This window comes from Bubalus bubalis, chromosome 7 (assembly GCF_019923935.1).
Source record: "Bubalus bubalis isolate 160015118507 breed Murrah chromosome 7, NDDB_SH_1, whole genome shotgun sequence".
Lineage (NCBI taxonomy): Eukaryota > Metazoa > Chordata > Mammalia > Artiodactyla > Bovidae > Bubalus > Bubalus bubalis.
Genome location: NC_059163.1, coordinates 96,958,572 through 96,986,154, shown reverse-complemented (window position 1 = coordinate 96,986,154; position 27,583 = coordinate 96,958,572). Strand labels below are relative to the sequence as shown.

The window sequence follows — 27,583 nt, the reverse complement described above, 5'->3', positions numbered from 1 at the left end:
TCTGAATGTTGGGAAATAGAAATAAAATAGAAATGAATACTGTTTAAAAAAAAACAACTATTTTTCTTCATATTCACATTTTAATTTTTACATGCTTACAAACTGAGGCTTATTCTTAAAATATTCTTTTTGCAGTGAGTTCATTATCTCACCAAACTACAATGATTTCAGAACAGACTAGAAAGAGATTAATGTATTTAAAGACTCAGATTCTTGTGAACAATGACATCATCAAAAGGTTTCATTTTCATTGATTTGCCGTTAATTGGAAAGAGAGGATGGGTGAGTTTTCTTCGTAAGTAGGTTCACTGTGGTCAGGAAGGGCCCGCCTTCCCAGCAGGGAGACCCTGACTGAAGTCACAAACTCCAGCCTCCATCAATGATGACAGGATTCCCCGTGATGTAGGCAGACTGCAGTGGTAAAGACAAGGAGACCGAACAGTTAGCCAGGTTGCGTTTCTTCAGTTTTCCTGACTGAGACAGCTGAACAGTTTATTCTCACAGTACTAGGAAATCTCACTTAACAAAGAGCAGTTAGAAAAACATGAATTAAATTCCAGATGATTTAAAACTGCTGAGTGGTCTCGTGATCTGGGGCTAATTGGACTCTTGCTGGTGTCTGAATGCATGTCACATTCTAAGAGTGTTTGGTATCAGAATCAGAAAATTAAAATTCTGTGATACGGAGCTATTCCCTGAATTAGGATAAAGCATAGGCTAAAATAGTGCATTTTCATTTTGAAACTCAGAAGTATTCTAAACTAGCTGAGTTTTATGCCACTAATAAACTTTTGAACATCATCAAGTGTGTCAGTCATAAAGTGGTCATGTCAATCACCAAACAGAACTTTGTTTAAAAAGATGTACATTTAGTTAATCAATATACATGGCTAATTCCAGGAACTGAATCGCACTAAATGTATTTTTTAAATTTACATGAATAATAATTACTGTAATCTATTCACCAAGAAAACAATCTATACTAGTTTCAGACATCTAAATCTGTATAAAACTAAAGGAGCTTAAAAATTTCTGGTTTTTTTTCCCATAGAATTTTTATTTTTCCAAAGAATTAAAGCTGAAGTGATTCTTGTGGTAGAGATTTATAAATATTTTAACTTAAACCTTTGGATAATGGATAATCAAGACTCAAATCTGTGCTCTTAGTTTTAAATACATCTGAAACCTAAAATAATGGAAGAGGTAGGAAGGAAAAGACATCATAACAGGAGTACAGAGTGTTGTAAAGTACAATATATGAAAACTGAGCATATAAAGTATTTAGATAAATGAGTGGGTTAGTAGTCACTCTACCAAGAAACAACCCCCAGTTTCACTTAGTTTTTTTAAAAGGCAGGCTGTCTGATCGCATATGGATGCTTCAGGATCTTTTTAAAAGGCAAAGGTCCTTTTGTTGTGTATTTCAAGCCAGAGTGTTCCCAAATATTTGCTAACCTAAGCTCTGGCTAAATCAGGGCAATTTAGCTTATCAGCAGTACCCCCAGATCAAATGAGCTTTTCTGAAGACATGGATTCAGAGAAATCAAAATGGTCAATATACTGGTTCCATCACAATCTGTCCAGTAGTTTTCTCAGCTATGAAAAACTGCTGCAAATAGTTCTGAGAAGTAGTCACTGCTCTGTCACTAAAACATTTCAACCTCTGCATTTGTCACATTCACCAACTACCGGATGTGTACAAGTTTCATTCAGGAGATGCTGACTGATCAGTAACACACCTCCTTACTCCCACCTACCCCTGCTTTTCTTTTTTTAGTTTCCTGGTTGGTTATTACTCAAAGGCATAAAACGCAGGGGATGTTTTTGTGCTCTATACCTTATAGGAAATATTTCTAACAAAAAAGTTTCTGTTTTCACAACTGTATGTCATTGGTGGCTCAGATGCTAAAGCATCTGCCTGCAATGCAGGAGACCCGGGTTCAATCCCTCGGTTTAGAAGATCCCCTGGAGAAGGGTGTGGCTATCCACTCCAGTATTCTTGCCTGGAGAATCTCATGGACAGAGGCTACAGTTCATGGGGTCAGAAAGAGCGAGTAACACACACACACACACACACACACAAAATATACAGCAGCCAATAAGGAAGAAACTGGTTACTAAATACATGCAAAGTGGAAAGAGACAGAACTATGAATTTCCATACATGAATATAAACAAGTAAGAATTCACAGGGGCAAAAAGGAGGATGTAGGGGGATTCTTCTAAACAAATCACTAATAAAACTGAAAGCACCAGATGCTAATTCTTTGCCTCCTGGACGCAAATCTGATTTACCCTTTCCCCATTTTACTTGAAACTCTCACAATTTAGGAGGTTCACTGGTTTGATTTACATTAAGTCATTGCTTAATCATTATATTGCTTCCCAAGTTGGTAATTTTTGAAAAGAATGATAAAATTGAGCCATTTAATTTTAATTAAATTGAGCAATTTGAATTTTTTTTCAATCTTTTACCGCTTCATTTGCTATCAGATTTAGCAACATGTAAAGCTGAACGAGGATGAGTTGGTGGCTGAAGTCAAAGTGGCCTTAATGTCAAGCAAATTAAGTCAGCACCTATCCCTACTTTGTAAGTGCAACATCTTAGCACCTACATGTGATCACATCCTAAATTACATTATTTTGATCAGCAAATTGTGGCCAAAAGTGATTGAGGATAATGAACCCCCCAGGAGGAACAGTGCTTACTTCATCAGAAGCCAAGTACACGCAGAGCAGGGCTACTTCTTCTGCAGTTGCAAATCTTCCTGTTTTCTGTCTCTTTAGGAAATCGCTCAGTGCCTGTAACCAGAAACCATATCGGACATCAGTGATGTGAGCTGAACTATGAATGCTCCTATAGGAGGTCAAAGGCAAGAGGAATTTACAAAGGAACCACTGACTTGACTAAGTATGCATGATACAGGATACAGGACAATATCATTATTGATAATATCATTAACTGCAGACCAAACAGGACTATGGTAACTCCCCAGCTACTCAAACTATTTGTTTTATATTAAAACCTATAGACACTATGATGGATCAGAAAGTTAGTACTAAAGAAGAGGGCATTTTTATGTTTTTTTAAAAATGTGGTAAAATGCACATAATATACAATTTACCATCATATCCAAGTGCAGTGTACAGTTCAGCAGTGTTAAGTACATTCACATTATTGTGGCACAAATCTCCAGAATTCTTTTCATCTTGCAAAGCTGAAACTCCATACCTATAAAACAACTTCCGACCCACTTTCTCCCACCCCCTAGCAACCACCCTTCAACCTTTCTGTCTCTACGGATTTGTCTACTCTAGGTAAGGAAGTGGAATTTTTTTTTTTAAACCACAGGATTTAAACATTTAAAACAGTAGCTATACCTCTTCAGGATTTGGTCTGGCTTGTATTCTTTCTTGCAGAGATGGGGTATCAACTGTTCCTAAATAAAAGGAGGGCATTCAGCTTGGTTACTTACTTAGACTGAAAAAGAAATTGGCAATTAAACTTTAAACTTGCTTTCTGTATCATTCAATGATCAGTGAAATTTTTCTTCATGACATGGAGTGACAATTTCCCCTCTACCTGCCTGCCCTTTTATTTAAGAGTCTTATAACTTCTTTAATAATGTTTCTATGATTTTTTCAAAAACACAAGCTATTCTTCTTTGTCATACTAGGCAGGGACTATCGGTGAAGCACCCAGCATTTCCAGGACGCACTTTGGTCTCATCACATTCACATGATACTTTATGGATAACTTAAGTGGCTCTACATTTTCCTCATTATCTTGAAATTCTCATTGGTTTCAAATTCCTATTTTAACCATTGTTTCATATTTCTCATTGAAAAAGTATAACTTTAAATTACTTTAATTAAAACAAGAAAAATGACTAAAAATGTTTAAATTGTGAGCTATCAGATGTAGCAATGAAGATCCAGCACAGCCATAAATAAATGAATTAAAAAAATTTTTTTTCTTTAAATCCCACTTAGTTCACATTCCTTACAGAACAAGTTCTCAGGCATTTTTGTTAATTTTCCAGGCATTTTTGTTAATTTCTGTGATCTGCAAATTCTCTTTACAGAGCCTTTCTTCTGCTGACAGTATTACTCCAGGAAGACCACATGATCCTTCTAAGGTCATAAAAAAGTGATCTCACAGTCATAGCCTCAGCTCCATCCTTAGACCATGCTCCTGGGCATGTCATGGATTGGACATTTGCTTGGAAACAATTTCTTTCTTTTGAAACTTTTTATGGGGGTATAACTGATTTACAACGTTGTGTTAGTTTCAGGTGTACAGCAAAGTGAGTCTGTTATACGTGTACGTACATCCACTCTTTTTTAGATTCTTTTCCCTTAGAGGCCATTACAGAGTATTGAGTAGAGTTCCCCATGCTATGCAGTAGATCCTCGGTTATCTACATTATATAGAGTAGTGTGTGTACGTCAGTCCCAATCTCTCAGTTTATCTCCCTCCTTCAGAACCAGAATCTCAATTTTATTATCGTTTGCCATTTCTCTGGAGAGGCTGGGAATCTTCGAAACCTAAAAATCCTGGCTTCTTGCTGTTTAACAGCCCTGTCCTTAGCTTGTTTCTCTGCTCTCACATTTTACTGTGAGCAGGCGGAACCTTCCACAGGATGGGTGGCTGCTGCCTTGGCTACATCGCCTGGCTCATCAGGAACACTTTCCACCCTTCACAGTTACTGCAGGCAATAGTGTTGATGAAATTTCTTACACCACATAATAAAAATCTCTCTCTATCCAATTTCTGATGATATTTTCCTCACTTCCCTCATCAACAGCCTCCTTAGAGTCCACAATTCTACCAACAGTGTGCTCAAGACAACCTCCTCAAAATTCTTGCTGCCCACTGGGGCAGATGTGCACCATATCTTACATGTGACTGGTATTAATGACTAAGGGTTTCCTTTGTGGTTCAGACACTAAAGAATCTGCCTACAATGCGGGAGATCTGGGCTTGATCCCTGGGTCAGAGAGATCCCCTGGAGAAGGAAATGGCAATCCACTCCAGTATTTCTTGCCTGGAGAATTCCATGGACAGAGGAGCCTGGTGGGCTACGGTCCATGGGGTTGAAGAGCTGGACACGACTGAGCAACTAACAAGTGAAGGCTGAGAGGCAAGCCTAGTCCTCTCCCTCGGTTCCAGCCACCTGACTCCGCCGAGTCCCCGCACAGACTGACGCACCCTGCCATCGTCCACACCAGTCTGGTGTTGAAGTGTTGTCCATCAGTACCATCCCAGACTCTCATTCCTTGTCACATTTTCTTCTGTGACTGGCTCAGTGAGTCAAAGCTAGTTCCCTGTCCCAGACAGTGTGAGGATATATTTTCCAGTCTTCCAAAAAGTCCAGCTTTAAAACAACCACATTTTCCAAATCATTAGACATTTTATTCCACTGGGTAAATGGCACCAAGAATAGCCAACAATATCACCAGTGTGTATGTTAAAACCTAGCAAAACTGTGTCTCTCCTGTCAGATCCTCCTCTTTCTTTTCTTAAAAAAACATTTGTTTATTTATTTGTTTTAGTTGTGGCACACAGCATCTTCAGTTGAGACACGTGGGATCTAGTTCTCTGACCAGGGATCAAACCTGGGCCCCCTGCAATGGGAGCGCAGTGTCTTAGCCACTGGACTGCCGGGAGAGTCCTGATCCTCCTCTTGGCTAGTGTTACTTGAGTTTACCTTTCCGGTCCAAGAAAAATTAAACAGAACACTTCAATCATGGAAATTCTGTAGCTCAAAGGTTACTTGGTAGCTTCTCCTCTTTTATCTAATAAGTCAGTGGTTTTCAACCAAGGGGAGACCATGAAGGATGACATCAGAATCCCCTGTGTTGCTTTCCAAACCATACACAGTGCTCCCCATCAACTCCTTCCCCGAATTCTGGTGTGCCCCTCGGGTTTGGAAAGGTCCCACGGGTAATTGTGAAATGTTTCTCCACCCCACCCCCCAAGAGCAGTTGTGAACTATGAAGAGAAACTTTGATTCTGGACATGCAATACTGAATTTGGTTTCAGAGAGGAAGTGGTAATTCCTCTTCAGCACCCTGAACAGGCAGACCTCATTTTACTGCACTTTGCTTGACTGCACTTCACAAATACTGCATTTCTTACAAATTGAAGGTCTTTGCAATGCTTCTTTGAGCAAGTCTACTGGCAGCATTTTCCCAATAATATTTGCTCACTTCATGACTCTGTGTCACATTTGGTATTCTTGCAATATTTGAAACATTTTCATTATTACTGTATTTGTTTTTTTTAATTAATCAATTTTTTAATTGAAAGATAACTGCTTTACAGAATTGTGTTGGTTTCTACCAAACACAAACATGAATCAGCCATAGGTATGCATATGTTGCCTTCCTCTTCTGTGGGAGGGAACGGCCCTCCATCTGTGATCAGTGATCTATGCTGTTACTGTTGCAAAAGGATAATGACTCACTGGAGACTCAGATGATGGTTAGCATTTTTTAGCAATAAAATGTTTTTGAATTAAGATATACACATTGTTTTCTTAGGCACACTGCTATTGCACACTTAATAGACTGCTGTATAGTATAAACATAAATGTCCTTTCTACTAATAATAATTTCTCCTTTTCTCCTTTCCTGTACATGAGGGGCCAGCATACTTTTTAGTCAACAGTGAGAAAGTATTTTTAGCTTTGAGAACCATTTGGTCTGTTATAACTACTCAACTTTGACTTTGGCATGAAAGCAGACTTAACCAGTACAGAAGCAAACTGGGTGAGATGTGTTCCAATAAAACTGTGTTTACAAAACGGGTGGTGAGTCAGATCTGGCCTGCAGACCACAGTTTGCCGACCCCCTCTGTATAGCATAAAGGAAGGTGTTAATCCCTCCTTTTTGCTTATGGGCCGCCCCAGGTGACTGACTTGACTCAGTGGCTCCCTGTGTCCGAAGGCTCCTTTTCCTTCCTGCTGTGCTGGGAGTACAGTCTACTTTTCACCTTTTCTCTGACAAGATCATTCTGGCCTGCTTCCAGAACACCAAGCCCAGGCCAGTTATGACTGTTAATCACAGGGTTTAGAATGGCCCCCATCCACACAAATAGCATTTAAATACTTTGCATTTGTTAAATCAAAATGGCATCATTTGTGCTAAAGCCCATGATACCAAACCTGTATTTAATGCCTAACCTAACTGCAGTTTCAGTCTTTACCAGAAATAGAATCTTAATCAACCAGTCTGGAATTTTCTGGTCGGCCCCAGTGAGGTATCAGCCTCGTGGGCCCTCTCTCCCCCCAGAGGAAGAAGAGGCAATCTGTATGATAAAATTCACGCCATCCCTTCCTCCCTAGACTGGAATAGGGCTTCCCAGGTGGCATAGTGGTAAAGAACCTGCCTGCCAATTGCAGGAGATGTAAGAGACGTGGGTTCAATTCCTGGGCTGGAAAGATCCTCTGGAGGAGGGAATGGCAACCTACTCCAACGCTCTTGCCTGGAAAATCCCATAGGCAGAGGAGCCTGGCAGGCTTACAGTCCTTAGGGTCCCAAAGAGTCAGACATGACTGAAGCAACTTAACACGAACACAGCCTAGAAAATTCTTTTCTTTTCTTTTGCCAATGACTTCCTTGCCCCATCCTCCTTTCTATAAAAACTTTCCATTTGTACAGAACTCCTTGGAGCATCCATCTAGTTGCTAAACAGGATGCCACCTGATTTATGAATCATTGAATACAGCCAATTAGATTTTCAAATTTACTTGGTTGAATTTTGCTTTTTAACACATCTGCAGGTTGTTCCTAATCCCAACTTACTGTTGGACTATTATCTTAATAATCCCCTTTTTTTTCTCTTTCTAAAAATTGTATTATTTTATACTGGAGTATAGTTGCTTTGCACTGCTGTGTCTGTTTCTGCTGTACTGAAAAGTGAATCAGCTATACGCATACATATATCCCCTCTTTTTTGGATTTTCTTCCCATTCAGGTCACCACAGAGCAATGAGTTGAGTTCCCTGTGCTATATGGCAGTTCTCATTAGCTATCTCTTTTATACATAGTAGTATATACATGTCAATCCCAGTCTCCCAATTTCGCCCATTCTGCTTCTTCCCCCTGGTGTCCCTGTTTGTTCCCTACATCTGTGTCTCTATTAGCCTAGGCTCTTTTTCTTTCGAGCTTTGCCCAGTGACAACACAACATGTGATAAACTAGCCTGCATAGATGCCTTTCAGAGCGGCAGCCAGGAGGTGAGAAAGGTCAAGTTCACGGTCCCACAGTGCCCAGCTCACCTGGACACACACAGTTGCACCGGATACCCTGCTGGATGAAGTCTGCAGCCACGGACTTTGTGAGGCCGATCACGGCTGCCTTGGTTGTGCTGTACACACACCTGTTCACAACACCTGAGAAGGAAAGCAAGTGTTAGTCACTCAGGCGTTTCCGACTCTCTGCGACCCCATGGACTATAGCCCGCCAGGCTCCTCTATCCATGGGATTCTCCAGGCAAGAATACTGGAGTGGGTTGCCATTCCCTTCTCCAGGGAACCTTCCTGATCCAGGGATGGAAACTGGGTGTCCTGCATTGCAGGCAGATTCTTTACCACTGAGCCACCAGGGCATATCATACCTGAGAAGGAGGGGAGGAAGAAATAAAAAGCAGTCTCCTTTAGGAAGCAGGAGACCACTGTCCTGCTTCCTCACACTCCACCCTTTTAAAAAACTGATATCAGTTCTTCTCCATTAATAGGGCTAGTTTCTGAATCTGGGGACATAGTATCATTGTTGGCACAATTCAGGTGAGACTTCTGTGTTGAGATGCTACGTTTAAGTGAGAGCTGTAGCCTTAGCTTTTCGTCATCAGTTGGTAGAACCCTTAGGTGGATTCCAAATAAAAAAACAACAACAAACAAACAACAAGGATAAATCAAAGGGAAACAAAACACAACTCAACCAAACCTATTTCTTTGTATTCCTCTTCCAGGAGGGCTTACTGTGTATCCTTGCTGAAAGAAGGAATGTTATCTCAGCAGCAGCTCCTCCATTCTAAACTCAAAAATCCACCTGTACCATCAGGCATCATCTCCATGTCTGCATCACAGATGTGGATGCAGCTTGACCTCTCGCTTAGGGCTGGATCACACGTCTTTGTGCAGCTCTCCCCAGTCCACAGGCAGAGATCCGTCTCTGGTACCACGAGGGCACTCTGTGCAGAGCTCTGTTGTAATCCTATCACGCTGCAGAAGATGTGTGCTTTCCCATCTCTCTCCCCCTTTGGGGCTGTGGATTCTCTGGGGTCAGGGGCATCTAGTGGATGTTCAGTACATCTTTTTTGATTAATTAAATGGATAAATGTTTCCTTCCCCCATTTTGATCTTCATTTCTATATCCATTTACAGGGGAAAAAAAAGGAGGGCAAAGCAAGCAAACTTTAGTTCCATGATTGGTTCACATTTAAGGCAAAAGGCTTGGTGCTTAATTCCAGTTTTAAAAAAAGCAGTTTTGAACTCATGTGTGGGTTACATGATCTCTGCTATGCTTGTTCCCCAAACCCTTAAGCTCCTGAAGATGTGTCAGTCCATGGGTCATGATTCCCAGAGGAAGACACGCCTACCTTTGATGCTGGAAGCCACAGAGGACATGTTGATAATGTTGCCAGATTTCTGAGCCAGCATCTGCCAAAACAGAACAAAGACCAAAAAAACCCCCAAAACATGCTATTCTGTAGGTTAAAAATTCTACCTCTTTAAAAGATGTACATTTGGTGCTTTCCTGGTGGCTCAGTGGTAAAGAATCCACCTGCCAAAGAAGAGATGTGGATTCGATCTCTGATCTGGGAATATGCCACATGCAGTGGAGCAACTAAATCCATGCACAGTAACTCCTGAGCCTGTGCTCTAGAGCCGGGGAGCTGTAGCTACTGAAGCCCATGTGAGCTAGAGCCTGCCGTGTCCTGCAAAAGAGAAGCCACTTCAATGAGAAGCCTGTGTGCAGTGACTAGAGAGTGGCCCCCGCTCTCGGAAACTAGAGAAATGCCCACGCAGCAACAAAGAGCCAGCACGGCCAAAAATAAGAACTAAACTGAAAGATGTGGTGGTGGTGGTTTAGTTGCTAAGCTGTGTCCGACTCTTGAGAGCCCATGGACTGTAGCCCTCCAGGCTCCTCTGTCCATGGGATTCTCCAGGCAAGAACATTGGAGTGGGTTGCCATTTCCTTCTCCAGGGAACCTTCCCGACCCAGGGATCGAACCCAGGTCTCCCACATTGCAGGCAGATTCTTTACCAACTGAGCTATGAAGGAAGCCCAAAATAAAAGATGTACGTTTATTATAGTTTGCAGAGCTACCTTATTAACAGTTAACATTAAGCACCGTGAAGCAGCCTTAACGCTCTCACCCAGTCACTCCTGGGAACTGACAGCCTGTGTACTCATCGGCAGGAACTTTACTCAAGGGGTTACTGCCTTCCTGGGGCACAAGAGCATCGGCAAGACCAAGAAGGGACCCTGAACTAAATGAAAGGCTGATGAATGTTAATGTTACTGTGTGTTCCTGATGGAAAACTCTTACCATGTATCACATTCTTGTTGACTACCTACTGTGGTCAGATACAGAGTCACGACCAGCAATTCAAAGACAGACGACTCAGTCCCGGCCTGCCTTTAGAACTACCAGTCTGATCCAAGTGGCCGATACAATCTGCAGCAGGAATGTTATCTCAGCAGTAGCTCCTTCATTCTAAACTCAAAAATCCACCTGTACCATCGTGCATCATCTCCATGTCTGCAGAGTCCGACACAGAGAAGGAGTCGGGTGTGGCGAGGAGGAGTCAGCCCAGGTTGAGGGGCACGCAGAGGATGGCCGATGTTTTGAAAGCTGGAATATTAGAAAGCTGCAGAGGCCAAAGGGGCTAAATTTAGGAATTTGGGTTTAAACCAGAAGGCAATGCGGTGGAGACAATGAGGGGTTTAATGCAGAGGGGAGTGGCATGCTCAGATTTGCAGGTTAGAAAAATTACCCTGGCCTCATGTACAGGGGATCACTGGAAGATGATGCAGGGATTTAGGAAAGGAGGGGCCTCAGCGATAAAGAATCTGCTTGCCAGTGTAGGTCAGGAAGATGCCCTGGAGTTGGAAATGGCAGCTCACTCTAGTATTGTTGCCTGGGAAATCCCATGGACAGGGGAGCCTGGCACACTGCAGTCCACGGGGTCGAAGAGTCAGACACGGCTCAAGGGTACAGACCAGAGATGTCTGTGGGCAACAGAGGTGGAGACAATCGAGGTAACTCGGACAGGACTTGGGACCTGGCTGCCTGCAGTGAGGGCTCTACCCCCCACCCCATCTAAGGCAGTGTTACCCAACAATACCTCCATCAGAATCCCGCACGGCAAGTGTGAAGGTCTTAAAAGGAGGGTGTGTGACTGTTCTGTCTTCCTAGACAGGGTACCCAGCAGCCAGTCAGTACACTTAATAAATTGGAACTTTGTGAGGTGCTAGGTTCAAGTGCAGATGGCTGAGCTCTGCCCCAGACCTAAAAGGGTACATCAGTAAAAAAAGCTGCTATGAATTGAAAGTGTTTTCAGAGGAACTTATACTTAATTGCCAGCTTCCCTGGTGGCTCAGACGGTAAAGCATCTGCCTGAAATGCAGGAGACCTGGGTTCGATCCCTGGGTTGGGAAGATCCCCTGGAGAAGGAAATGGCAACCCACTCCAGCACTCTTGCCTGGAAAATCCCATGGACGAAGGAGCCTAGTGGGCTACAGTCCATGGGGTCGCAAAGAGTCAGACGTGACTGAGCGACTTCACTCACTCCACTTTATACTTAATTAAAAGACATATATGTGTTTTCAAGACATACACACCTGTGCAAGGGCATGGGCAGTATGAAAGTGTCAGTCGCTCAGTCATGTCCGACTCTGCGACCCCATGGACTGTGGTCCACCAGGCTCCTCTGTCCATGGGATTTTCCAGGCAAGAATACCGGAGTGGGTTGCCATTTCCTTCTCCAGGCCCAACTCAGGGATCGAATCTGGGTCTCCTGCACTGCATGTAGATTCACATGGGTACCCACCCATGAATGTTGAGGGGGAAGAAGTGAGAGTTGGAGAGAATGCCTGTCTAATGAGTGTTGCAGCAAAAACAGCAAGGAAGCTTTTCCTCTGCTGAGAACAAGGAAAGGAAAAGAAACAGTGACCAGGCTAGAGAAGAAACGTAAACGGGCCTGAAAGAGTTAATCACTCTCGGCTTAACTGCAACGGTTACTAGTCTGTATCTCACAAACCTAACCAGACACTATGTAAATTACAACCTGCACCTTCTGCCCCTTAACTCTATGTAAATTACATCATGGACCAGGTGCTTGCCTTCCCCCTTCTTTTGCAGACTACCCCTTGTAGCTTTTTGCATTTCAAAAAGGGGCCGAAGTATGATAAACCACAGACAAATGGACCTGATTACTGGACTGCCAGGCCCAATTATGGGCTACCTGATGCCAGCTCTGACTGTTTTGAAACCAGAAAAAGAATGCAACACTCTCACTACTTCGCTCCTTATCACACACCCCAAACTGCGAGCCCAGTCTATGTGATGCCCTTGGATTCCGCACGTGGGGGGCACAGCTCTTGAGGTAGTGGCCTGCTGTGTTCTCCTCCTGGCCCACTGGGGATTAAAGCCATTTTCCTACTTTCTCCAAGCTCTGTCTCTGTACTTATTTATTCCGCATCAGTAGGCAGAGAAAGTCAGGATTTTGGTGGTAATATGGGCACCAACTTATTGAAATCAGAGGGTGTGGGGATGGCTGTACGGAACAAGGCGGAGATGGTGAAGAGTCAGAATAAGTGCTGGGGGAGATGGAGGACACAGGGAGGAAAACCAGGACATGCTCTGTCATGAAAGGCAAGTACGCAGTTTCTACAGGGGAGGAGTCTCCGTAGGCAGTGAAAGGGCTCTAAGAAAAAAGTCACTTCCATTGGCGCAAGTTTCTCCAGCAGCTTCCAGAGAGGTGAGGAATGGAGAAGGCGAGTGGTTCAATGACCCAGAGATGAGTTTGCCAAGATTCTGTGTTTCCTTCTGGCACTCTTACTTTCTGTTTTGATACTTAGCTACTAACTGTACTTAAGAGCAGAAAGTCTAAAATAACCGTAAGGTCTTATGTTGGATGGACTAAAGGGATATAAGGAGAGGCTGAGGTGACCCAGTGAGGTCAAGGTGGCAGAAAAAGAAAATATTTAACACAACTTGTGTGTCTATATAATAAAAAGGATCATAATAAAGAGAAATCCTTGTAATAAAAGACCAGGGAAATTAGCAAAGTATAACAGTGCTGAAAACTAAGCCTTAAAATTATTTTCTTATCCATTTTAGCAAATAACATAACCTGCCTTAATTAATTTTCCAAGTTTCATGGAGGTATAATTGAAATATACAATCCATTTTTAATATACATGGAATACATGTGCTGTGCCTGCTCAGTCACTTAGTTATGTCTGACTCTTTGTGACCCCATGGACTGTAGCCCACCAGGCTCCTCTGTCCATGGAATTCTCCAGGCAAGAATACTGGAGTGGGTGGCCAGTCCCTTTTTTAGGGGATCTTCCCAACTCAGGGATTGAACCTGCATCTCCTGTGTCTACTGCATTGACAAGTGGATTCTTTACCACTGAGCCACCCAGGAAGCCCATGGAATATACGTAGCCCAGTTGGGGCTTCCTGGGTGGCTCAGTGGTTAAGAATCTGCCTGCCAGTGCAGGAGACAGACACAAGAGACGTGGGTTCAACCCCTAGGTGGGGAAGATCCCCTGGAAAATGGAATGGCAACCCACTCCAGTATTCTTGCCTGGAAAATTCCACAGGCAGAGGAGCCTGGTGGGCTACAGTCCATGGGGTCACCAAGACGCGGACATGATAACGTGATTGAGCACACACACACACACACACACAGAGTTTAATATATAAAGATGGACTATTGAATAAGTTCAGTCTCCGACCTTCTGAAATGCAATAAATTCCCCAGGCAGTGCTTTGGAATACAGTCACCCGGGACATGTTACTGCTGTCCTCTAACCCTTGGACTATGTGCTTAGCCCAGGTCTGCTGGCTGATTCTAGAACCCACAGTCCTTGCCTTCCTCCCAAGCTGCCTTCTCACCACCAGCTCAGCACCTGCTGTCTTGCTGTGACCGCTCCTCTCTGGCAGGTGCAACAATAAAATGAAGTGCCTGGACACGGTTGTGCTGTCAAGCTTTGACTTCTCAGAGAGTCAGGCAGGTGCTACAAAGATCTCTAAAGATTCCCTCTAGCTATATCTAGTCAGCCTACTGTGAGCTCTTCTGCCCTCACTGACCAGAGCTCAGCTCCTAAATTTGGCAGACCTTGGCTTGTCTTCAGTGATTCCACGCCTGACCTCTACCCAGACTGACAACCGAGATTCATTTCTTCATCTAGCAAATGTCTGGTCAGCACCTCAATGTGTGAGGGACCCGTCTAAGATTCAGCAAAGGAGGAAGACCCCCCAATATCCAAGACACACCTGGATCCTTGCTGTAATGGATCTTCTCTTCTGATGAGCCTTGGATTCTGCACTGACCTCCTTTTACAGTATTTTTAATTCGTTCTCTGCTTTTTCAGTGCTCTTTCAGTCTTGGAATGGTTTTCTGTATGTTTATTCAGGAACCCTGGAGTCCATGGGGTCACAAAGAGTCAGATACGACTGAGTGACTGAACAACAACAATAATTCATGAACAAAAATTTCCAGTATTATTCCTGTGTTTTGACCACCTGACCTTACAAATCTGCCTAGACTCCAAACTCTGGCTTCCCCTGGAAAGTTCTAAGCCGGTACATGTGCATCATAGTTAAGGAACATAATTACAGCTGGAAAGGATTGTGGAATCTATCACCCTCATTTTAAATAGAAGAAACAGATGCTGAGAGAGCGTCATCTCCCAGGTCCCGTGGTGACTTAGGGGCAGAGCTCAGGCCTGCCTAAGGTCTTCCGACACCTGATTCCAAAATCCCGGGTCAGGCCCGTTAGCGTCACTTGACAAGTGACTTCTGATTTCTCATCCCAGTCATTAATATCTCTTGGGATTTTTTACACGTGAGTGTCACTGGCTCACATGGATTACTGTTAAGTTGCTTTACCTCATAGGCAAACTCACTAATTTGAAAGTTAGCATTTGATATTTAAAAAGTTAACACTTAACAAGTCTAAATTTTGGCTTCCACTGTACCTTACACCCACATCCTTCCCAGTGTCTATCAGACATTCGGTGTACAGATGTGCCGCCTACACACGAAACAGGCTTATCCATCTGACCCAAGCTTGCTCTTTTACCATAGCCTTTGCTTTTCCTCTGATCTTGAAGGATCAGTCTTCAAGAAATACACTCCAGTTCAGATTCTCATGAACTCCAAACAGGCAAAAAAAAAAAAAAAAAAGCAATCCTGGGAATTCCCTGGTGGTCCAGCCGTTAAGACTGCATATCCACTGCTGGGGATGCAGGTTTGATCCCTGGTAAAGGGCGTGCTGCGATTGTGGGGTCGCAAAGAGTCAGACACGACTGAGCGACTGAACTGAACTGAAAGGGAACTAAGATCCCGCATGCCATGTAGTTTGGCCAAAAAGAAAAAATAAAAGGACAAAGTCTTAAAAATGTATATATTTTAAAAATTTGCTAGTTCAACATTCCATGTGTACGTTAATTGCTCAGTTGTGTCCGACTCTTTGTGACCCCACGGACTGTAGCCCACCAGGCTCCTCTGTTCATGGGATTCTCCAGGCAAGACTACTGGAGTGGGTAGCTGTTCCCTTCTCCAGGGGATCTTCCCGACCCAGGGATCGAACACAGGTCTCCCGCATTGCAGGCAGATTCTTTACCATCTGAGCCACCAGGGCCAATCCAAAGATTCCTTCCAGACACTAAAGAAGTAGATTAAAAAAGTTCCTTCATTACTAAGTCAATTTCTCCAATTTTCCTTTTAGCTTTCTTCTGTATCCTTCTTGACGTTAGGCTTAATGTCCACAGCAAAGTATCAGCAACTGTGTTGCCATCAAAAAACTCATCTCCCGCCCTGGGCTGGGGCAGCATTCAGTGTGCCAGTCATCTAACCCAGATGGGGTGGAGGAGAGGGGCAGTTCTCCTGCATTTCAGTTCAGTTCAGTTCAGTTCAGTCACTCAGTTGTGTCTGACTCTTTGCGACCCCATGAATCGCAGCACGCCAGGCCTCCCTGTCCATCACCAACTCCTGGAGTTCACTCAGACTCACGTCCATCGAGTCGGTGATGCCATCCAGCCATCTCATCCTCTGTCGTCCCCTTCTCCTCCTGCCCCCAATCCCTCCCAGCATCAGAGTCTTTTCCAATGAGTCAACTCTTCACATGAGGTAGCCAAAGTACTGGAGTTTCAGCTTAAGCATCATTCCTTCCAAAGAACACCCAGGGCTGATCTCCTTTAGAATGGACGGGTTGGATCTCCTTGCAGTCCAAGGGACTCTCAAGAGTCTTCTCCAACACCACAGTTCAAAAGCATCAATTCTTTGGTGCTCAGCTTTCTTCACAGTCCAACTCTCATATCCATACATGACCACTGGAAAAACCATAGCCTTGACTAGACAGACCTTTGTTGGCAAAGGTCATGATGTCTCTGTTTTTTAATATGCTGTCTAGGTTGGTCATAACTTTTTCTCCAAGGAGTAAGCATCCAAGGACTAAGCGTCTTTTAATTTCATGGCTGCAGTCACCATCTACAGTGATTTTGGAGCCCCCCAAAATAAAGTCTGACACTGTTTCCACTGTTTCCCCATCTATTTCACATGAAGTGATGGGACCAGATGCCATGATCTTAGTTTTCTGAATGTTGAGCTTTAAGCCAACTTTTTCACTCTCCTCTTTTACTTTCATCAAGAGGCTTTTTAGTTCCTCTTCACTTTCTGTCATAAGGGTGGTGTCATCTGCATATCTGAGGTGATATTTCTCCTAGCAATCTTGATTCCGGCTTGTGCTTCTTCCAGCCCAGTGTTTCTGCATTTCACTAGGGTTCAATTTATAACCCTGAACTGAGCCTGTTCTGTGCAAAGTCCACCTTGTTCATTGTCTGAGCCTCTGCTGTCTGCTACTGCTGGCTCATAAGCTCATCTGAAGTCAGTGTTTTTCATATTTCTGTTCCCCTCCCCCAGAGCACGTAGTGTGGCACTCTCAGTTGAAAGGCACTTAATGGTTGTTTGTAAAATAAATTTAAAATGGTGATGAGTTGTGTGAAGGCTGGTGAATGCGAGGGCAGCAGACTCAGGAGGAATACTCTCTCTTTAGCACACGCTGTCTCTCACCTTGCTGGTACCTCTGTGGCTCGGCGGAAAGCAGGAGTTCAAGGCAAATACTCAGGGTACAGAAAAGCAATGAGTGTGTGTCTAGACACTGACGTTCGAGAAGGGGCCCAGGACTTACCTGGTGGTCCAGTGGTTAAGACTCTGCCTGCCAACGCAGGGGACAAGCAAGGACTAACCCCTGGTCTGAGAAGATCCTACATGCCGCAAAGCGACTAAGCCCGTGCGTCATGGCTGCTAAGCTGGCGAGCCGCAATTACTGAAGCCCGCACACCCAGAACCTGTACTCCGTAATGAGAGAAGCCCCCACGACGAGAAGACCTTGCAGCACCACTAGAGAGCAGCCCCAGCTCGCCGCAACTAGAGAGAGCCCCTGCACAGCGACAGAACGTCACTCCAGCCATAAAGGAAGAGAGGAAAGAAAGAAGGGGCCCAGCTTCTAGGGTTCAAATCCCGGCTGTAACCACTTCCTAGTTACATGGCTAATTATTTGACTAGTCACATGACCTCAGGCAAGTTATCTAACCCCCCAGCTTCATCCCTCTGCACACTGGATGTGATAAAGCAGCACCTACCTCATCAGGCTGCTTTGGTCCCACAAGCCTCCTTGCTGCCAATCCCAGATAGCTGAACCGTCGGCTCCCTCACTCCCCTGGGACTTCTATGAAAGTTACACTTTTTCAGTGAGGCCCTCCTGGACCTCTCTGATAAACTAGCATCTTTTTAATTCATAGTACTCACAACCATCCCACATGTTATACGTTTATTTGATGACATAGTGTCCCATCTCACTCCTCAAACACAGGACCTTCATTATCGAAAGGACTTTGCTTAGCTCTCTGATGCCTTCTTCATCTGAAATGCAGCCTGGCCCATAGCCCTTGAGTGAATGAAGTGGAAAGTTAAACGAGTTCATTTCTATTAAATGTCTTGATATACATGTTCAATAGAGGTTAGTCAGTATGCGAGCTATTATCAGACTGGGGATCCTCTCTGGATGTCCAGTGTGGAGACCCACTTATTTCCTGGTGCTTATGCTAGCGATGCTGGTCACCTTACCTTAGGAAGAAAAGCCTTGATCATCAGGTACATGCTGCGGACGTTGAGGTTCATCGAGAAGTCCCAGTCTGTCTCCTCACAGTCCAGGATGGTTCCGTGATGGACGAAACTGGAAGAGTGATTAAGCAATGGGGAAAATGATCATCCTAAAATACTTCTATTGAATTTCCTTATCCTTTTCATTGTTCTTTATTGGCTTAGACCATTGTCCCTTCCATGACCAAGACTATTAACAAGTCAAACCTAGTATCACTTAGTACATTAGGTGAAGTATTCTAACACCATAAGCTAAAAAAGTTTAAGACCAAAAACTTCTTTTAAAAGAAAGCAGGAGTTTGGAAACTAAGAAATATAAGAGATTTTATACCAACTGCACAGGAAAATCACTGTCATTAAAAATAAACATGGATTTCTTGGTGGTCCAGTGGTGAAGAATTGAGGTTCCAGTGCAGGAAATGTGGGTTCCATCCCTGGGCAGGGAACTAAGATCCCACATGCTAAAGACAACTAAGCCCGCTTGCCTCAAGTAGAGAGTCCGTGGGCCTCAATGAAAGATTCCTGCATGCTGCAACTAAGACCTGATGCAGCAAAAATAAATACATATTAAAAAACTCCCAAAACCCCTAACCCAAAACTAAACAAATGAGAACACGCTGCATAACGATCATTTCAAGATCAAGAGCGCCCTCTGGTGGCACAAATTTAACATTCTCAAGGGAAATCAAAACTCCAAGGAAAATTTCCCAGGCAAGAATACTGAAGTGGGTTGCCATTCCCTTCTTCAGGGGATCTTCCCGACCCATGGATCAAACCTGGGGTCTCCTGCATTGCAGGGAGATTCTTTACCATCTGACCATCAGGGAAATCCATTAAAAAAAAATAAAAAAACAAATGAGAATAGAATGCTTAACTACTATTTCAAGAGCGCCCTCTGGTGGCACAAATTTAACATTCTCAAGGAGAAATCTAAACTCAAGGAAACAAGTCTCAACATCTCAGAGTAGCAAAGCAGTACCCCTACTCTACAGTTCTAACATACTGAGTAAACACTGCAGAACAAAGCAAAACCTTTAACATAAACTTCACTCTTTTGAAGTCACATTTCCTCAAGGAAGCTTTCTAAACACTTGAGTCCTATTGATTTCACTGTCCCCAGACCAAAATTATGTAATTAATTATAAAAGATTGTTGGTTCTGATTCCTATGCACCACTGTATTTCCAGTTCAACTGAATGACAGCAAGAATCACACGCTCTATTTCTGTATCCTTTAGGTTGCTGAAAACTTAACAGATGCTCAAAAACTAATTGTGCTAATTGTTTTTTCCATGGTTCTGTGTATATCCTCATATGAGGGATGAGCAGGTTATTATTTATAAACCAGATCATCACAAATTGTTGCTCTAATTTAATTTTCATACGTTGTAACATATGATAAACTATGAATGCAGAGATTTTTTTTTTTCCACTCTGAATCATGATTAGGTAGAACCGCAAAACTATATTAGAACGTTCTAGGATTCTTCTACCAATGCAGGAGTATAAATGTAACACTACCTAAGAAAAGTGGGACATCTGGAAGGTATCTACTGAGGTCCTATTTACTCACATCTACTGATATGCCTGAGAAGGGAGAGTGGGTTCCAGCAGTGGCTGTATCTACATGTAGCTGCTCCATTTCTAGCTTTACATGCGTGGTTCAGGAAGCTTGGTACCACCCCCATGATGTTCAGTTAAGCCATTCTCTTTGTGTTGTGTATAAAGGTACAATGTGAACCTTCTTTTGCTGGGATTGACTGTCCCAATAAGAAACACTGAGCTTGGGAGGTATCAGGAACTTGCTGCTGCTGCTGCTAAGTCGCTTGTTGTGCCGACTCTGTGCGACCCCATAGATGGCAGCCCACCAGGCTCCGCCATCCCTGGGATTCTCCAGGCAAGAACGCTGGAGTGGGTTGCCATTTCCTTCTTCAATGCATGAAAGTGAAAAGTGAAAGGGAAGTCGCTCAGTCGTGTCTGACTCTTTGCTACTCCATGGACTGCAGCCCACCAGGCTCCTCCGTCCATGGGATTCTCCAGGAAAGAGTACTGGAGTAGGGTGCCAATGTGCCAAAAAATTGGGGACATTCACATTTCAATAACCTGAGTACTTGGCTTCTGGTAAATGTACTCTGATAGAGGGTCATGTTAAAGACACTCTACTGGAAAAGTTTTTCATATTATTTTATCAGTCTTAGTAGAGCATCAGTGACAAGTCCATGGCATGAGCCTGTTACCAGCCCTGAAAAGAGCAATAGCTTCGTGTTAGTGCTGGTGCCTTGAGTGACCCTAACTCCCTGTAGACCCCAAGCCTATGTCAATGTCTACGGCTGTTTTACTTGCTGATTTTAATTTTAATAAAAATTATGTCCAAAATTTTAGCCCTATTCCCCAAGGAATATATTATGGTTCACAATGAATAATTTTGCTTTATCAAAATTCTTTGTGTGAAAGTTGCAGAAAGTTTTCTGTAAGAAGAGTGGAAGTGAAAAGTTGTGAATTACCCAGCAACATTAAAGAGAACATCAAGTCTCTCAATGTCATTGGCAAACTGGTCAATTTGCTTCTTCTTTGTGACATCAAGGACCCGAGTGTGAATACCTGAAATATAAAACAAAGGGCACTATTTGCCTGTCTCCGTAAAGGATGCTTAGCTTTGAAGATTCAGCTATTTCCAAGTATGAAGATGGTAATATCTGTATGGTAGGCTTCGTAGGATTGCTGCCCATTCGTAGGGTCTTCATAATCTTAAGACTAACAGTAAAAATCTTGAAGTCTCCCTATTTGACCTCCCAATAACAGTTCTCTTTCTTCTTCCCCTTCTCTCTAGTCTCTAAATTGAATGATAAAGGTCTTTCCCGAGTAAAGACTTCACAGTGACATGGGGATGATCGATAGCAGATGCTTCTCAGTAAGCCAGCAGTAATCGCTGCGAGTCAGCTCATTTCAGCCCATTCTTTCCCCCAGAGGCCAAGTCCCTGCTACAGTGATGCTGGATTCTGTCTGTGTGAAGGGTAAAGGCAGGGGTGGTAGATAAGGTGTTGTTTTTACTTGTGTATTTTACCTTTATGTTAATTCTGTTATTTTTCAGAAATGACTCTGCCGGCCAAAGGTATCATCACTTACTTCTGGACCAAATTACAAGGAGAAGAAATGAGAGGCCAGACAAAGAGATGAAACATTTGAAAACCGGCCACAAGAGATCTGGCATGGGGGTGTGAGAAACACACACCGCACCAGCTACTCAAAAACCCCTGAATATTCTCGAACGGAAGCAACAGTCATTATTTTTAAGCTTTTTTTTTTTTAATAATACATAGTTCATTATTCTGTTTTGGATATAGAAAGAAAAGTTTATAAACAAAAAGGGAAGACTGAAACCAAGGTTCAGAAAGGCTGCCTTTCTGCTGTGCTTTTCTATTCCAACAGCTTGATTTGTTAGAAGATAGTCTCGTGCAGTTAACGAGGCCAGTGCAGATAACTAGGTCAGTGAACTGATCTGTGCTGATCATGGAACCTGTTCTATTCAACTTCTAAATAAGTGCTCTGTTCTGATTTCTTTCAGAGTAACCTGAACCTCTCTGATATTGGAGTTAGGTTCAGTGTGGTGTATGTAGCAAGTGGTAGAAAGAAACTGGTAGTCGCACATGCCTGAGTGACTCTCTGCAACCCTGTAGACTTTGGTCCCCCAGGCTCCTCTGTCCATGGGATTCTCCAGGCAAAAATACTGGAGTGGGTTGCCATTTCCTTCTCCAGGGGATCTTCCTGACCCAGGGATAGAACTTGGGTCTCCTGCATTGCAGGCGAATTCTTTACTGTCTGAGCCACCAGGGAAGCCCATAGTATAAGGGGTAATAAACACCTAAATAATCTCTTAGAGTCTCTGGTCATGATACGTAATGTTAGGGTTGAGCTGTTTCCAGTATAGTAGCCACTGGCTGCACGTGGCTACTAAGCCCTTGAAGTGTAGCTAGTCTGATTGGAAACATGCTGTTAAGTGTAAAATACACACAGGTTTCAAAGATTTAGGAAAAAAATGTAAAATACCCCATTAATAATTTTGATCATGAGTACATTAAAATTACAGTATTTTAGATATATTGAGTTAAATAAAATACATTCTTAAACTTTTCACCTGTTTCTTTTAACATTTTAAATGTATATTTTACTAGAAAAAATTACGCCTGTGACAAATGTCATGTTTCTCTTGGACACTTGCTGCCCTTAGAGGAGGGGGGCTCAGAAGTAAGAAGTTGTCACAAGGACTGTTAAATGGTCACATCCGACTTCATAATTAGCTACTGAATCCTTTGACATGTTGGATAAATAAAAAATTTTAAGTATGCACCTTAAAAACTTCGTTCACACATTTACGTGTACAGATTTTTGTCTGCAGGCTCACAGAATACAAACTGGGTATCAGAGAATCTGGCTCTAAAAAAGAAGGCCCGTGGAGCTGAACAGCTAAGGAATTTTCTTTCAACATGTAAAGTGCTAATGCTTTATAATCCCTTGTAGACTCCAATGTCAAAATCAAGCTATAGAGATGCTTACCTGGGTACTTATCCAGTTCCTGAAGTTTGGATTCATTGATATCGGTGGCTATGACTTTGGCACCTTCTTTTGCAAAAGCCTGGTAGACACAACGCACAAATAAATCCTTTGTTTACTTGGTTAAACTGCTCTTGTGAACCGAGAGTCACTTAGCCTCTCCCCTTTATCTTATTGTCGCTATTATTCACCCCAAGAAATAGGTGAAATTTCATACTACCTAGTCTCACCTCATTCTTCACATTTTTAACCTGTTTTATCATTAATTAGAACAATGTGACATACACTGTGCTTGCCAGTTGACATTGTCCCTTTGTGTGTGTGTGTGTGTGTGTGTGTGTGTTTGTGCTCAGTTGCTCAGTCATGCCCCATGGACTGTAGCCCACCAGGCTGCTCTGTCCATGGAATTCTCCAGGCAAGCATACTGGAGTGGCTTGTCATTCCCTTCTCCACAGGATCTTCCCGACCCAGGGATCGAACTCAAGTCTCTTGTGTCTCCTGTATTGGCAGGCGGATTCCTCACCACTGTGCCACCTGGGAAGCCCAACTTTGTAATACCAAATAAATATATTAAAAAAAAACCTAGGATTCAGTTATTGAACACCTCTCAAAATACTACCTTTCTTTGATTTTACAGCCTGTATTCTATTTCTGAGCAGTGACTAAAATCGAAATAATAAAAGAAATATGGGTTATTTCAACACTTTTCCTCTTAATAAAAGTGGATTATTAGCTCAGGTAGGGGTTTCATGTGAGAGAAGTTGATACAAATTAGAAGGCAAAGATAACTTGATAGTCTCATAAGTCTGGAGTCCTGCCTCTGAACTGACATAATTTCAGAAAACAATGCACTTCTGTAGGGCCCCTTCAGTGACTTTATTATGGTGCAGAGACACTAAGGCAGACAGATAAGTTTCTCAGGTCAAAGGTTATCAGTGATGTCACAGGATAAATGTGAGGTATTCATTCCTTCATCTGCCTGGAGTCGGAGGAGTCACTTTCCTTTTTTGTAACTTAAGACAACAGAAGCACAAAAGGGAAAAAAAAAAAAAAAAAAAGAGCAGAACTAAATAACCATGGTACCTGGCCCTGTAATTTGGTACCACAAAAGTTAGTAAGCAAGCAACAAAAGATAACAACTTACCAACGCGGCTGCTCGGCCGATCCCCTGAGCGGCAGCCGTGAGGACAATGACCTTCCCATCAAGTCGACCCATCCTGGAACCTGCGGTTTAATCTACAGACGTGTATTTAATGGCTTATACTGTAGCCCATGGCCTTGTGCAGTAACATTTAGAAGGAATGGTTCAACGGACTCCTTTAAGACCCTGAAGACACTCACCTCTGTCAAATATTCCCACCACCTGAGAAGATCCCCATCAATCTCCAAGAATGCTTGCCCTAAATGCCTAGCTTTGCATATAAAAACATTTAGCAAAGCCCTAGTAGCTCAGTCAGTAAAGAATCTGTGCAGTGCAGGAGACACAGGTTTGATCCCTGGCCTGGGAAGATCCCCTGGAGAAGCGAATGGTAACCCGGTCCAGTATCCTTGCCTGGAAAATCCCACGGACAGAGGAAGCTGGAGGGCTGCAGTCCATGGGGTCGTAGAGTTGGACATGACCAAGCGACTATCACACACTGAAGTGGTAACTGACAGACAGACAGCAGACTTTAAGCCATCTTCAGGTCGTTTCAGCCCCTGCTGCTGATACAGCCCACCACTGTTCTCCCCGCTGCCCCTCCCTGCAAACACTGCGTGGGTCCTCCCTACTTGGGACTGCTCCTTGATTCCTCCCTTGTACACTTTTCTTGGGGTCTGTACTACCAATCATCTGTGGTTTTTCCGGGTCTCTTGGGACGATTTCACAGTTGGCCTCAGAGAGTCATTGAAAAATAAGAGTTGGAAAGTCAGAGCCTGTCCAAACCCCCCTTTTACATCTGAGGGAACTGATTTGACCTGCTCAAGGTCACAGAGCTGGTCAACAGCAAAGCCAGGACTAACGTCAGGCCTCCTTACTCTTCCGTATGTGAACATCCTACCCCACAGTGCTGCTGATTAAAGTCTGAGCATTCAGCAGTAACACTTTAACAGACACAAATAGTGATTTTTAAAAGGGAGGACTGAGGAAGTCTGACAGAGGGGAAATAGGATCTACAGAAGATACCTGGTCAATGCTTGGACTGTAACAGATCGCAGGGTGACAGGAAAGGCTAGTGATGAGGTTACAGGTAGTGAAGAGTCAAGTGATGATCAAATGAGGCTGTCTGCAGGGAACAAAGTTCTTTCTTTCACCCTGCAGTTCTTAGTGTATGCCTCTGACCACACAACAAGGCACAAAATGGCTGCTTTCTCCCAAGACATCATATCTGCATTCCAGGCAAAAAAGAAGGAAGGGAGCAAAAGACAGAAGTCTTTCAGAGACCTTGCTTTTCTATTTTGGGAGGAAGCCCTCCTCTGAAATTCCAGCCCATGTTTTGTTGGCCAGTTTTAGCAGCAGAGGCTAAGAATTTGAGTTTTATTTTCCAGTCTTTATAAAGTGAAAAGGGTAGGGGTTGGGGGAGGCGAGTTGGGTAGGTGTTGAGTGAGCTAACAGATAGCACATGCACAAAATAACCTTCCGAGTCTGCTCATTACCTGTCTGATAAAGAGTGCAGAGAGCTAGTTAGTCTAGCCTGGAGGGCTCACATGATCCAGTCATTTATTTTTGAACTTTTTTCTGTTCTTGTCAGCCAACCTTGGCTTTTTGCGGTAACTTGCCTACACTTTCAAGCCTCCAACCTTTGTCCTAGCTCTCCACGCTGAGGGCTAGTTACTCCTGTGGGCAATCGGCACGGGAGGATTTGAGAGCACGGCATGACCAGATGTGTATTCTGGAAAGCTCACTGGAGAGCAGGCCTGGGGAGGGACTGAGCAGGCGGTTTCCTTCGGAGGAAACTGCAGTCGTGCAGTGGCGGTGGACAAATAGAGGGGTAGAGAGCAGCGGTGAGAGTGTTTAAGAGCTGACCCAGGGCCTGGTCGCCAGTGCACTGATTTCAAAGAGATTACGTGGTTCGCCTAGTGTTTTACGGCTAGGAATTCAAACCCAGGCCTCCTGATCCTGGATACAGAGAAGACCTTGTGGTTCTAAATCCCCACAGGGAGCCAGGGCCTTGCGGCTCCGCGGAATTGGTACCCGTAACTGACCATGAAGCCAGCGCTGCGGTCTGAAACCCATCTCTGAGTTTGTGCCGAGGCCACCGCCCCCGGGCCATTTCCGGTGCCTGCTTGCGGCACGACTGCCAAGGCGAAACCAGGTCGGGGACACGCCGAGCCCCTCCCGCCTGCCTGCGGTGGCGCTCCTCCTGCGGACTGCAAGGGAAGCAGGATGCGCGCACCCTGCTCGGCCCCTCGTCCGCTCCCCGGTTCCTTCGTGGTCTGACCGTTCTCCCAGCCCCAGTTCCCTCCTCATTTTCTCCCACACCAGCATTTCCTCTAATAAAACTCGTGCGTGTGTAACTTTCTCTAGGAGTCAAGTTTCTTGCAGGACCAGACTGACAGCGCGTGGTTCTAAGAACTACCCCCAGGGACTAGCTTACGACTTCACTGATGCTCTGTGATTGACGGAGAAGCAGGACGTTCACGATGCCCGACCTACTTTGATGCAATTTCAGTTTTTTTTTTTTTCCTTCTTATATGAGTGATACATTTTAAGTTAAACTGTGGTAAAAGTTAAGTTACAGCCCCCAATCCTGAGCATGATGTATTAAAAAGCTGCTACTTTACACTGCTGTCATTAGTGACTTTTGGCCCATGGCCCTGTGAAGGCACATGCCAGGAAGCTTTGACACCTAGAGAAGCGCTTACTTTTTAAAAGCGCTTGAAGCACAGGGCAGCCGTTTTGCTCACTGATGGCCTCCTCCAAGCTGTCCTCCCTGTCTTTCTGGGGTCAGATTTTAGATCCAAAGCCTTATAACTAGATAAACTGAACGATTACACGAAGACGCATTTGTTTGGAAAAATGAGTGCAAACATAATCTGAAATGGCGAAATGAGGCAACTTTCAATAAATTCAACGTGAAAACCAGACAAGATGGATTGCTTACTCCAAATATTAGAATCACATTGCTAATTTTTTTATTTGGCCCACCTTGCTTATGGGATCTTAGTTCCCCGACCAGGGATTGAAGCCCCACCCTCCGCAGTAAGAATGCAGAGTCCAGAGACACAGAGCATTTACAGGAATTCTTGACGAACCGGAAAAAGGATGTCTACAATAGACTCCTTTGGCTATTTTGAAAAACTTACCAGAGTTTCAAATTAACTTAAACATCCCTCCTTACCCTGAACTTACGGCTAAAACTAATCCTGAAGGAGGTAATGTGCAGAACAAAGTAACTTCTGAAAATTACAACTCTCCTTCCCCGCCCCCCACCCCCACCCCGACGCCAAAGTTTCCTTTTTAATATATTGGGAAACTTACTTTAGAGCAGCAAGTTCATGGCGTCCTCCAGATCACTGCGCTGGCAAGAAACTTAAGACCTTTGTGCAGAAGCAAGTCAGGTGCCTAGTAATGCCTGTTGGGATTTGTAGTTCAAGTTTCAGTTTTTAGAAAATTAGGCGCACATTCACATATTTTATGTGT

General features: G+C 43.7%; 1 protein-coding gene and 1 non-coding gene across 6 annotated transcripts; one reads left to right on the top strand and one right to left on the bottom strand.

The window, feature by feature from the left end:
• Nucleotides 1-60: 60 nt before the first annotated feature.
• Nucleotides 61-27,561, bottom strand: BDH2 (3-hydroxybutyrate dehydrogenase 2). 5 transcript variants are annotated; one of them, XM_044946164.2, is made up of 11 exons: nucleotides 27,422-27,504; nucleotides 25,127-25,328; nucleotides 24,107-24,198; nucleotides 22,966-23,071; nucleotides 20,916-21,012; nucleotides 18,377-18,485; nucleotides 9,608-9,668; nucleotides 8,286-8,399; nucleotides 3,382-3,440; nucleotides 2,710-2,802; nucleotides 61-411 (listed from the first exon to the last, which is right to left on the bottom strand). In XM_044946164.2, the coding sequence occupies exons 3-11, from the start codon at nucleotides 24,176-24,178 to the stop codon at nucleotides 358-360; spliced, it is 765 nt and encodes a 254-aa protein (XP_044802099.1). In that variant the 5' UTR covers nucleotides 24,179-24,198; nucleotides 25,127-25,328; nucleotides 27,422-27,504; the 3' UTR covers nucleotides 61-357. The 5 variants fall into 5 exon arrangements, with proteins under 5 accessions (XP_044802099.1, XP_044802100.1, XP_006047371.1 ...); XM_044946165.2 differs by having other exon boundaries at nucleotides 22,966-23,044; nucleotides 27,422-27,499; XM_006047309.4 differs by lacking the exon at nucleotides 25,127-25,328 and having other exon boundaries at nucleotides 27,422-27,556.
• On the top strand, nucleotides 11,602-11,673 carry TRNAF-GAA. The gene has a single exon. It is a non-coding gene; the product is annotated as a tRNA-Phe (tRNA).
• Nucleotides 27,562-27,583: the final 22 nt, after the last annotated feature.